Below are 13,643 nucleotides of genomic sequence, written 5' to 3' on the forward strand. Positions count from 1 at the left end.
ACCACTGCTGCTACTACTACTACTAAAGGTGTGAGGACAGAATTGCTAGAAGTGTTTAGCACCCAAATTGCACAAACAGTGGGAACCAGCACACATATGGGAATGTTTTCATAGAGCTAAATATACATCATTTAACACTTAAATAATTGCATCTTTTAAATGTAGAAATAATAATTGGCAAAATCTTGGTTTGTAAAAAATAACATAAAATTAATACAATAAAATTTTTTTTTAAATCTTCCTTTAGTACACCTCATACATCACTATCATATGTTTTATCTCTTTGCGTCTGACTTTTTAAAGCTATTATCTCCTGGAATCCAAATTTAAAAATTTATCTTTAAAGACAGATTAAAATTTTTGAATACTACCAAAAGCTGCTGCTACTAATAAAAATATCACTAGTAATTAAAATATCTTAATTAAATTAATACTTTTTATAAAGGTTCCTTGATATGTTTTCCTAAGGTGCTTCTGAAACATTTATTCCACATATATTGAAAGACATTTTTATTCTTGTTCTAGGAGCAAAGTTTAAAAAATATCTTGGTCATTCTGCTCACGTGACAAATGTCAGATGGTCACATGATCACCAGTGGGTTGTTTCCATTGGGGGAGCTGATCATTCTGTCTTTCAGTGGAAATTTGTCCCTGACCGGAAGTTGAAGGATTCTCTTCATATAGCACCCCAAGGTAAGTAATTTATTTTAAAAAAAAGGAGGAGGGGAGGCTAAAAGAGAAGTAAATTTATTTGGTGCAAGTATAGAAATAAATACTTAAAATTTTCAGTCTGCACAAAATTGTTGTTCTTTAAACTTTGCAGATGCCTGAAGTACCTGATAGTGTTGCCTAATACTTGCCTTTACCCTTGTATGCTCAGTCTAGCAAGATTGTGAGAAAAATTCACCACTGTGTTCCCTGTGCAAAGGGAAAATTTAAAAGTTCAGATCATAGATATGAATTTATGAATTCCGTACATATCATCCTTTACTAAATTGACAACAACTGGATGCCCAGGTGTCACTGGAAAAAAAGATGTATATACTCCTTTGATTAAAGTTTGAAGTATTTAGATGATAATTTAAGCATTGTAATTGATTTTTTTTTTAAAGCAGAGTATTAATAGCAGAATATTTGGAAAAAAAATATAGATCATGTTTCAACCAGTGATTAATACAGCAATTATTCTTATGACTGAGTTTCCCAAAATCAAACAACTAACTGAGTGCCTCACTTGGAAATTCCTAAAGGAATTCAGAGAGTCCTTTGGGGAAATAAGTATATAGAGTTACAGTGAAATAGGCTGTTTCACCCTTGAATTGCTAAGATCAGTTGAAAATGTATCAGAATGAATGCTAATTCAGTGCTGGCCTTGTCAGAAATGCAGAAAGAAGCAATAGTTCTCTTCTTTTCCTTGATGAAGCCTCCAAAATGCCTTTAACTGGTTTGATCCTTCATGGTATGAATTCATTTTCAACTAATTATTTCCTATGAGCCAAATTTCTCATTAGCTACTGCTTCCCAAGATAAAATTCTTATATATGAAGTGTTGTTTAGATTCCTTGTTCCTGGATATATAACGTTACTTCTAGCTATCTGACAGTATGTGCAACATACATCTGTTTTGTCACTTGATTGATAATTGTCCTGTTAATGGCTTTTCTAACTCTGTAATCTGCTACCTTTATTGATAGCAATATTGTTTTTCTCTAGATCACTGATAAAAATGTTAAGTAGTGTAGCTCCAAAGATTGCTTTTTATTGCATACATCTAGAAACATTTCTTACTGATTGGTGATTCTCTCTTTGTAATTACATTTTGAGATATTTTAAAATCCATTTGTGTTCTACGCTGATTTTGTGTCCGGCTTCTTAATCAAAAAATGTGCCGTATTCAATCAAAGGTTGCAGAAAGATCCAGAAATAATTTATCAGCCAGGGCATTCTTTTCACTTTCTGTTGGAATGAAACTCTCTGCTACAACATTATCTGGCTTTCCCCAGATGTAAAACAGCAGCATCAAATGACTACTCTTTTTCTCCACAGTCACCAAAAATTTACCAGTTCCTTCCTGTATACGATTTTTTTTTTTCCCCCCTAATGTACCTGAAGAATTGCTACTTATATCAATGCCTCACCTAACCATGTTTCTCTTTGGAGCCCTTTACTTCTCTTGTTAGTTTTCTGCATGTCTTAGTTTCTGCTTTATACTCATTACTTCATTCTCTTCTTTCTCCCTTTGCGCCTAACGTTAATGTTGATGAAATAAGTTGAATGAATGAAAATTAACCAGCTCCCCAAAAGATACAAAATGATCATACTTACAAGTTGGCTTATTTCTACTGTATCAGCAGAATTGATCTGTCAGCCTGTCAATTATTAGCAGTTTATGTTGTAGTTAATATAAGCATATATTGTCAAATCAGAAACATTAAGCAGTTACTTCAAACACTTTCTGGTTTGTAATTTAGGTTGCTTCATTTCCTGTTTCTTTTTTCTTGGTGGCAGAGAGTCTGGTTGATTCTAATAGTGATGAGTCAGATTCAGATCAGTCTGATGTTCCAGAGCTGGACTCTGAAATTGAACAAGAGACACAGATCACCTATCGTCGACAGGTAAAGATTTTAGTTTTAATGGAATGCCTCCCAGGGTTTAAGTTGGTCTTTCACAAAGACCTGTTGAAAACTGAAATCTGGGGAGACTGAGAGCTGAGGAGGAACAGACTAAAACCTTTAGAATTGTTATTATCTGATGCATTCAAAATATTAAGATACGATAGAGAAAAAAAAAGTGATTACATGCATTCCTAGGATGTTCTATTAGAGTTTTGGTTGTAATTTAAAAACAAGTTACACTATACAATAACCAGCTACAGTTATTGGAGATTTTTTTTTCAATGATGTCAGTATAACATTTTTGTGGATGATAACTGTGGCTGAATTCTCAGAAACATGCTTTTCTTATGAATCTCTTAATTTATAAGTGTGTTCTTTCTTAAAGGTTTACAAAGAAGATCTACCTCAACTTAAAGAGCAATGCAAAGAAAAAAGAAAAAGTGCAGCTTCTAAGAGACGAGAGCGAGCTCCAGGGAACAGTATAAGATTACATTTTGTTCATGGGTATGAAAATTAGGATTCTTTAAAATATACAAGCAGGCTGTTTGTGTTTTGTAGATTGCTGTTTATAATTTAATAATCTGATGAAAGACTTTTAGGTCAGTTGCTTTGTGATTTACTGTTTTTATTTGTTTCTGTAAAAATAAATGTACACTAAATTAATAGAAAGCTTTGATGCCAAGCTAGACTGATTCTGAACATGAATTCTGAAGTGAATTTGCACTGAAACTTTAGCTGATACTTATTATTTGAATAGAAGTGACTAAATACAATGTTTGGCTATCACCTGTATTTTTCAGTATCTGGAAAGTAATAGCTCTCTTTGGTGTATTAGTTTGGAAGCTATGACAGAAACTTGGTGTAGCTGCAGATGACTGGGTTCTGTGCTAAGTGGTGTTTCTATCAGTGTTTTATTAAAAAAAAAAAAGTATAAACTGTTTGTACCTAATCTGAAACAATTTACATGTTCCTCCATTTAGGAATTAAATTTAATTCTTAATAGGTCCTGTAAGTGTGTTAAAATTCAGTTTCATTCTCTTTTTTGTGTTGATTTGAATAACAAAATGACTTTCAGATACATCCTTGAAATCTTATGATTTTGTCTTTAGGATTGGTAGTGTCCCATAACTCTTCATAAGTGAAGACTTTGTCATGAGAACAAAGATGTGATGTTTTAAAGCAAACTGGCAGTAGATGTTACTACATTACAATAATGATCAGAAATATAAATTTGCTTGATACAAAGCAAACACAAAGCCTTTATTAAATTAAGGCATTGGAAATCGGGTAATGCTCAAAAGATACCCCTTTGCAGGAATACAACTTCTTTTTAGAGATAACTAAATGCACAAATAAGTTACTGATACTATCTATCTTTATAATGACACAAACAATTTTAGAAGGGCTCCACATGGAATGCTTAACAAATGAATTGACTAAGAATAGTTAATCATTCAACTCAGCAATTTTGTCTGTAGACCAGCTTGGAGTCTGAGGAATAGCTTTGGAAATAATGAGAACTGGGAAGCTTGGTACAGGGTTGGTTTTTTATTTCTTTCTATTTTTGACGCTCCAGAATTCTCAGTTGAAGATTTTTATCTGTGTAGAAAATGCATTAAGGTGGGTAGCTATATGTAGTCTTTAAAATTTGGTCTAAGAATCAAACCAAATGATCCTGAAGAAGATGTAGCACAAGCAAGGGCCCTGGATCTTTGGGATTATTGTTATTTCCTTCACAACAGAAGTGAAGCTTGACCAGAATATCCAGGAATGACCAGAAGTAGAATGTCCAGTTGAGTTCTGTCTGGTTACCCAATGGGCATCAAGGAAACTAATGAAGAATCCATGCTGAACAACAGATTTTTCTCAATGTCCAGGCTGTTAACTTTAAAGTGACCCACATCCAAGTGAGTAATAGGCATATTCTCTGATTCAGGAAGTCTGCTTTGCTTCGTCTTTCTTTAGCTGCAATGGAAATGTCTTGGATGTTCCTTGAAAGTGTAAAAAGTGGTGCTTTTTTGAACTAGGGGAATAGGAAGCTCTTTTCCCTTTGTTTTTGAGCACATTGGTTTTGTGTTTTGGATTTGTCAACTGCCTTGAAAGATGAACTTTTAAAAATCTCTTCATATCCTGTAGTAAATCTTTTAAACTTCTGGTTACTTCCTGTTTTGGAAGGGGATAAAACCAATAATGTTGAGTATGCGAGCCAGCCACTGACGGATACGAATGAAAAAGCAACTTCTATTAACAGGTTAATCTTTGAGTGCAGCTTTCGCTAAGAGGTCTGATGCAGTCGTGATCAGGAACGTATTGAAGTGGTGTACTAGTTTGGCCTCTTTTTGACTATTCCTGTATTTTCTTGCTGCCATGTCTTTGAAGTGGTGGTGGTTCAGAAACGTCAAAAGGATACATCTTTTGAGATACTCAGAGGACCCCCTTTCTCAGACTCAATGCTTATAATACTTTCTTTTTGCTGGCAGGGAATAAGGATGTAAATGTAATACTTACATCCTGTATTCTCTCAAAGCTATGCTGCTGGTCTCACAAGAGTGATATTTTTACTTTTTTTTTAATATTCAAAGGATTTAAGCAAAATCTAGTTTGAGTTTCAGGATATTTGTTGAACTGACCTTATCATAAGATGAAATTTGGTTACGGTTTTAAGATGACATGGGATTTCTCATGCTCTTAAATGAGAGTCTTACGACACCTTGCATGGATTCCTACCACATGGCTACAAACACCTACAAATAACATCTGAAGGGAGTAAGCTCTGAGTGGGTCCTGTTGAGAAAACACTATTGCCATGTGAAAGTATTTAAAAAACCCAACCAACAAACCAAACTCTACCTATGTGCTAAAGACTCTGACCTCAGCCATGTTTAGTTTGACATTTGGTTCTTCTGGAGATTTCTGTGGGAGGATTGCACTACGTTGAGAAATTTCCCATATATACTTTGAAGAATAACGTACAAATTTTGAAACTCTTACAGCATCAGACAAACTATGGACATTGACTCTTTTCCCAGAGAGGAGACTACTTGTGAAATTGCCTCTTAGTTGGCTATAGATGTGTAACTTGCAAGTGTGGGTAGGATCCAGCTTCAGGTTAAAGAATTTACAATTGTGTGCCTAACAGTAGGTGGTTTTATGTGTGTATCTAAACTTCTGTCACAGTCAATGGAGATCCAGTCAGTAGTCAGTGGAGCATGAGGAGTGATTTGGCTCAAGTAAAATTAAATGCTGATGGTTGGTCAGCTGAGTAGCCCTGCAGGTTTCACTGACTGTATTGACTAGAACACTGTTGATCAAAATATAGGTGTTAATATATCTAACAAACATGTGAACATCTATGTTTACATGTCTTAATCTCAAACTGAATCCAGTCTCTGCTTTTCATGACCTTGGTAACGGCAAATTTTTTTTCCTACGTAGCATCGAGGTAGCTATCTTTTCTTCTGAAAGTTACTGTTGTATTAACTTGAATCAGTCCTGGATTGATGGTTTGATAAGCTGTTACTGAAGACCACTTGAAAACACCAACTGCTGCAGAATGCAGTGTTATGTTTATTGTGCTTTGGTATATATTATCCAGTAGCTATGATGTAGAGCTTGCTTTCATTATTTAGTTTCTAGCTGCTAATCAAGATGCCTTGTAAATTACTTCTGTGGTTTGTTTTCTGCATGTGAAGAAATTGTTTCTCTTTGTGCTTTTTCTAAGATTAGCTAATAATCTCAGTTCTAAATTGGTTTAATAACACAGAGCTGTAAGTATTTTGGAACTGTGTAGCATATTCTCAGGGAACGATCTTGTACACTGAAACATGCTTCTTTTCATCTGTGCTTGAACTGTCGAAGCCCATCACTTTATGCTTCCAGTGAAAAGTACCTATATATTCAGGGAGTTAGTAAACTGGCATGTGGGAAAGACCAGCTGTGTTTAACTGGGTTACAAAATGTCTTTGCGCTGTGTGATATTTTGGCAAAATACATTTTTTTTAATTGTAAACAACTGATTGTACACCTATTTTTTTATAACTGGAGGCAATGAACTAAAATCCAAAGTTCTGATCATAAAAAGTCATAGATACGAGTAAAGAGAACTATTTCCCTGCATCTTAGATACATTTTGGATGTTTTGGGTGGTCCTGTGATATATGGCATTAATGTACTCAGTTTCACTGTGCTTAACTTAGGGTATATAGGCAATTGTTATGACGAGCTGGGAAAATTCTGAATTTCTGGGTTGCAGGTAGAAGGATCTGAGACCCATTTGCTGTCTTAATGCTTTTTACTTTTGTAGGTGACTGCTAAGCTTGTAAGAAATTGCTTAATGTTCAGTATTTCTAAAGCATTATTTCTTTCAGCATTCATATTTTTGTAGCTGCTTTTTAAAATATTCTCATTAGGGTGCATATTCAGCATTTTTTTAATTATTCTGTGCTTGCAAAGGAAATCCAGTATTTTTAACAGAGCACAGTGCAGTGAAGTACAGGAGAATGACATCTGAGCAGCGATAGGTCCAGATACCATTTTTGGCATTGTGCCTGCCTTTATAATCCCTGCCCCTCACTGAATGTTGTCATGTCCTTAAATTGTTGAATTTGCATACTGTGATAGGTTATTTTTGTTTTCTCTCTTCATAGTTACTGTAGGTCATTGTATATTATGTCCCTTTAAAAACTAGTGGCTGGACATCAAAGGGTGCAGCCAGGCAGGGCAAGCAGGCAGCATTTTGGGTCAGGCAGAAATCAGCTTCAAAACATCTGCACATGTTGCCACTGGGGGAAGTTGTTAGTTCAGGATATGGGTGGAGGGAAAGTGAAGCTTGACTGAAGAGTCTACACCTGTACTGTGAGTCTACGTTGTTGATCACTTTGAGAAGAGCAGGGAGCAGACATAGAGCTGAGCCTCAGACCTAGTGGAAAGAGAGAGATTTTTCTAGAGACCCTGAAGGGACAGTAACTCAGGAGACACTGAAAAGTTGCTGGACTGGGACCAAACCTGAAGTTAAGAACCTGCCTGTGAGTGCCAATCTAAACAGTGGGTTGGAAGGAGACTCATTTACAAGTTTTTATTTCTGTGCTGTCACAGTTTTTGCTGGTTTAAGAAGTTCACTTTGCTTGTTCGTGATCTAATGAGACCCAGCTTTAGACTACACAGGATCACAGACAGTACAAAACTGGGAAGATTGGCTGGTACACCATATGGTTGTGCTGCCATCGAGAGTGACCTGGACAGGCTGGAGAACTGGGCAGGGAGGAATCTCATCAACTTCAAAAAGGGGAAATGCAGTGTTCTGCATCTAGGGAGGAATGGACCTGGACCATTCGCTGGTCTGTTTAATAACTTTGTGAGATGATTTTAGAGATTTTTCTCTAATCACATATGATCTGACATAAGTACCATTGCATGTAGTGTAGGTGAGCCAACAGAAATACAGCCTGCTCAAGCCTGGTCCAGGTTATGGGCTGTTTTCCAGTAATGCATAGGTCTGGATCCATATGGATCCGTAGCTGGAGTTTTCAGAATAGTATTCATTAAGCTAAAGTTGGTCAACTGTCTTAAAGATTAATTACTTGACCAGTGCATATGGTTGCACCATGTACGCAAGGAAAGCTATATATAATTTTATGAAAGACTTCTGGACTGCATAATTTCTGTGTCATTCAAACCTGTTAAGTGTCTCGTATGCAGTAATTATCTTAATGTTATCACATTCATTTTGTGTATGACACTTACTGGTATGTGTACAGATGCATCTTTTTCTTATGTGATACTTTAAACACCTGCACTATTGCAAAAAAATCCTGCATTTGTTTTCTTCTTAAAAAATAATGTAATTTGTTCTGATGATATATGCTTTTAATTATGCAAAGAAGTGAATATCATGAGAAGTGTAACATAGACATTAGAGATTTCTGTTAGCTTGCAGTTGCTGATGGTGAAAGTTTAGTTATTTTGTTTGCCAAGAATGACTTACTGATCATTTTCAGGGCTTTTTTTCAACTAGTTCAATTAGAAGTTGGGTGCAAAAATACTTAGGTAGAGCCTTATGATCCCTAAATAAACATAATTCATGGCCGATTCAAACACATTCAAGTGACATTCCATTCCTGTAAATTTAACTATATATTTAGAAATGTAACCAGATGCAAACCTGCATCTTTGTAGAAGACTTAAAAAATTGATGTAGTGAATATCTGTAAGAATAGAAGAAGGAACAGAAAGAGGTTAGCTGGGGAATTAATAGCATAGAAACAGGATGTGTCAGGAGTATATGGAGTATTGTTTGTATCAGGAGAAAGGAAGGAATAAATTTAAATTACACATTTTTAAATGTTGTCTCCATTGACTGGCAAGCATAGCATTATTAAAAACACTAATTTAAAACTTGCTTGTTTTTTTAATGTTTTTTAGGTTTCTGAGCCTCTTAAATTACTTCTGAGCGTAGGACCTTTTTGAAAATACCACCTTTGGTTTTTATGGGGTACTGAATCTTAATCACACCTAGGAGGAAATGTGTATACTGTGATAGTGCATACAGACTTCAGTTGGGAATTGGCCTGCTCGTGCCAGTTGCTGTATCAGTACAGAAAGGAGGCAGGTTTTCCTTCAGAAAAGAAACTGATGTGGAATAAAATTTATGCATTTGTTTTCTGTTAGCAAGTTTCCAGAAACTTTCAGTGTTATGATATCTGTGTTGTCCACATTCTTGGGGAAACTTTTGCTGCTTGATTTTTTGAGCAGTGAGAGAGCGAAAATGTCTGAAGTATTAGTTTTGGCTATTTCATTTAATTACATGTTGCATGCTCTAATCCTCCTTGTGGTGTGAAAAAATTACTAGCTATTACTTCCTCTTCTGAACTAGCTGTGGAGAGTAACTATTAAATAGCAGCCACTTTCAAACTAATGCTAGTAGTACTGATGTCTGAATAGTAAATGACATTGATAAATTAGTGTTTCTTTGGGAAAATATGTTAATAATCTTAAGCCACCAAAACAATAATTGGTAAGTAATCTGAGTTTTCACATGTGCAAAATGCATCTTGCATAATTTAATCTCAAAGTTTCAGTATATATGGTTATGACCTTGATGAATAAACTTTTTTTCTTTAATTAGATACAGAGGTTACGACTGTCGAAGCAATTTATTTTACACTCAGACGGGTGAAATTGTATACCATGTTGCAGCAGTGGGAGTGGTGTACAATCGACAGCAGAACACACAGCGCTTTTATCTAGGTCATGATGATGACATTCTTTGCCTTGCTATTCATCCCTTAAAGGACTATGTGGCAACAGGCCAGGTAGGATGCGTGTTTATCTGCAATAAGAATCTGAAGTTGTTACTGCTGAATTTAGAAAAGCCTATTTTGGAGGAAGGAAGTCCAGTCTACATTTATTCAGGTGAAGGACTGCATTTCTGTTCCAGATGGCATCATGTTAAAAAACTGTGTATTTTCCAGTTCTTTATATTAATTCTGATAAAAGTCTTTAGTTGATAGGGTTTTTTTAACCTCTCTTTTATTTATGAATAGATACATATTTCTTATTCAGCATTATGTTGCTCCTCCGCTGTAACAAGTGGAGGAAATGTGCAATTAAAATATATTTTTTTTAGTATCTTAGTTGTGAAGTTAGCTATGTTATTATTACATTCACGTATTATTACATAACATGAAGTTAGCAGTTGTTACTACATTCTGGTATTTCAGTTTCATGCACTGTGCTTTTGGCTATAGCCGAACTATTTACTGTTTGTACATGCAATACAAGTATGTGTGTTGCTAAAATTTTTATAATAGTCCATTTTATCTTTCACCAGACAGTAGTTTTGGGTAAAGTTTTTGCACTCATGTTTTCGGACAAACATCTCTTCCCATAAAAGTTTATGCACCAGGACTTTAAGGTTTGATTTGATGTTTCAGGGTTATTTAATTATTATCTTTATTATTGTTGTTGTTGTTATTGTTATTATTATTATATAATAAATTGGAGAACATGTGAACTGAAATTTTTAATAGAAGTAAACTTTTGCTTATAATGCCCTTAATATGCCCCCTCCGGCCCCCCAAAGACGACTCTAGTTAATTATGATTAATGTGCCTAAGTTCTTTGGAGGGAAGAAAGAGCCAGCTGGGGAGTGGTAATTCTAAAGCAGGAGAAGGAATAATATACTGCTAGGCAGACAGAAGTAATACTAGGAAAATTTTATCACCGTAAGTTTTTCAAATACTTTAAAAAGTATTTGTCAATATTATACTTTTAAACAACTGTGTTAAGTAACTGAGAAATTTTAAAAAATGGTTATAAATATGTATACTTTCAGGTTGGTCGAGATTCCTCAATACACATTTGGGATACAGAAACAATAAAACCACTCTCAGTATTAAAGGGCTATCACCAGTACGGTGTTTGTGCTGTTGATTTTTCAGGTAATAAGTATTTATTTATTTAATTATATACAATTTTCATTTTCTGTATGAAAATACAAGCTAATCAGATCTATTGAGCAATTGGTAATGCCTTTAAACTGAAGATTTTATATTAAAAATATTCTTCAGTAATCAATGTCAAATGAGAGAGGCTGTCTTAAAGTGATCGTTCATTACAAAGAGTTCCTGTGGAGTCTTGCACATCAGCAAATGCAAGAACAGGTTCTGTGCTGTTTAATAGCTGAGCTGATCACTTCGGAATTTCTTTTGGTTGTGTGAAGCATGCACACAGATCTTGAGTGTTATGTCTGCATTACAACTGCGTAACAAATTTTTGAGCAAATTGACAGGTATGCATTTTTTTATTTATTTATTTATTTTTTTTAAATTAAATCCTGCAAGCCAATTTGGTAGCGCACTGATAAATTCAGAAAGTCCAGTTATGCAGTTCTTCTAGGCAGAAACCCAGCCTCTCTCTCCACCTTATACTAACATAAGAGACTGTCAGTTAAATTTTTTGAGATTTTTGCACCCCATATGTTGAATTCCTGTACCAATGTTAAATTTCCTCTTCACCACTGGCTTGTTTTCATTCTTTAATGGTTTGGATTTACTAAATAGGATCTCTTACCTCACAGTGAAGATGTGTGATCACAAAGATGAGTAGTTTGGGGTCTTTGCTTCTTACCTTTCTTTGGTTCTCCTTTTTCAAGATAGGAATCTCATTTCCCAAATTCTGGCATGGATGCATAGCAATTTCAAAGATAGGATACATGTCAGAAAGTCATTGATCATGAGTGAGCACAAATAACTTCTTTCTTGGAGGTTAATGTGGGATACGTGTCAGCTTCTCAAAGATTTCACACTGTTACTAAGTTTAAGGATATTTTATAAACTTCATGATATTGCTTCAGCGCTTTCCTGTTTTGAAATCAACAGGGATTTGCAGAGTGAACAGAAAATTCTCACAGTACAACCTGTGATGAAGGTTTTTGTGTAACTATGTCAGCAACTAGCTGAACAAAGGATTTGATACAGAGAGAATCTAAGTGGAATTTTTAGACAGGGTAACTTAAAGTCCTAAACTCCATCCAACTGACCACTTAAGTTTAAAAGCAGACAATAGATGTGCCTCTAAGCACACATCATACGATTATTTACCTGTTTGTACATTCTTCTTATAATACTCGTGAAGTTATAATATTCTTTAATATGGTTTCTTATTATTGCAACATGATGTTATCCATCTACTCTCTTAATCATAAATTTATTTTTCTAGCGGATGGGAAACGATTGGCTTCTGTTGGAATAGATGACAATCACACCATTGTACTCTGGGATTGGAAGAAAGGAGAAAAACTTTCAGCAGTAAGGTAGGAATTTAACTTTGTTTTAAAATTTGTACCTAGAATTACTGTCAAACGACAGTAAGCAAAATATTTTCATTAAAGAATAATAGTTCTCTAATAAATTAGCAGTTTCTATAACTAAAGTGGTACAGGCGATAACATTTAGCGCAGACTTAAAACTTTCTTTGAAAGGAAAAACTGAAGCTCTGATAGAGTCAACAAGAATTATTACAGTGACAGCTCAACAGGTGAGGTAAGAAGATGTAGAAGACAAAGTTTACTTGCATTTATTTGGTGTGTTCTGAAATAATTTCTTTAGAACTTACTCCATTCACTTCTGTTGGCACTCCCAGAGATGGTGATGTATGCTCTGCTTTTCAGAACTCTTTCATCAGAGGTCATGTCTTTCTTGGGATAGTGGTTTGCAGTTGTTTTGCTCAGTTCTCTTTTCTTCAAGGTTCTCTCTTTTTGCTTACTGAGTCCTGAGCAGCCTGATCTAACTTTGAAGTTAGTTCTGCTTTTAACAGGAAGTTGGACTAAATAACTTCCAAAGATTAAATAATTTGGAAGTTTCTTTGACTCTGCACAGAGTATTTCATATAAGTTTATTAACTAGAGTTTTAATCTACAAGATAGTCTCTTGTTTCTAACGTTAAGTAGTGGTTTTGAAACCCTTGTCTTTGTTGTTTCTACGGATCTATTGCTCTAAATAGAGCAGTTATGTAAGTGGGTTTTTCCCCACTCTGTTCGGATTCAGTATGTATACTCTAAATACTGTTCTAGATAGGTTCGAAAGGGATTTATTATTCTCTGCTGATACAATTTTAAAAGTATCAACTTCCTTTTTATCTATTAAGTTCATTATTGCTCTTCAATTACATTTACTCTCATTTTCTTCTTCAACACGCTTTGAGTTTCTTATCCACTGAGGAATGAAAATCTTGAATAGATGATGTAGATAAAGAAGAGTACTCCCTTCCCAGTTACTTGTCAGAAGCTCGGTTAGTTGGCTTCTCTGAAGATACTGGTTTGGGCCTCTCAGTATTCTGCCTTTCATGTGATTTTTTTTTTTTTCTTTCTTTCTTTTTTAAATCCCCCTGCTCTCTGAACCTACCAATCTCACTTAATTCTTTTTTGTAATCAAACTTTAACCACTTTATACTGGATTTAGTTTCTGGAGTGTTTTTCCTCCTACCTACTCTGAAGAATTGAAAAGAATTTTTGAGAGCAGCAGCTATACT

The 13,643-nt window shown here is 34.9% G+C and overlaps 1 protein-coding gene across 3 annotated transcripts in view; it reads left to right on the forward strand.

The window, feature by feature from the left end:
- EML5 (EMAP like 5) overlaps positions 1–13,643 on the forward strand; it is a 112,265-nt gene that overhangs the window by 48,146 nt on the left and 50,476 nt on the right. For all 3 annotated transcript variants that reach the window (XM_075031080.1, XM_075031079.1, XM_075031078.1), the window contains exons 11-16: positions 526–693; positions 2,509–2,615; positions 3,001–3,119; positions 9,739–9,925; positions 10,948–11,053; positions 12,333–12,426. In XM_075031080.1, coding sequence (XP_074887181.1) covers positions 526–693; positions 2,509–2,615; positions 3,001–3,119; positions 9,739–9,925; positions 10,948–11,053; positions 12,333–12,426 — 781 coding nt within the window. The remainder of the gene's footprint in view (positions 1–525; positions 694–2,508; positions 2,616–3,000; positions 3,120–9,738; positions 9,926–10,947; positions 11,054–12,332; positions 12,427–13,643) is intronic.

The sequence above is a fragment of the Buteo buteo genome, chromosome 6, assembly GCF_964188355.1.
Source record: "Buteo buteo chromosome 6, bButBut1.hap1.1, whole genome shotgun sequence".
Lineage (NCBI taxonomy): Eukaryota > Metazoa > Chordata > Aves > Accipitriformes > Accipitridae > Buteo > Buteo buteo.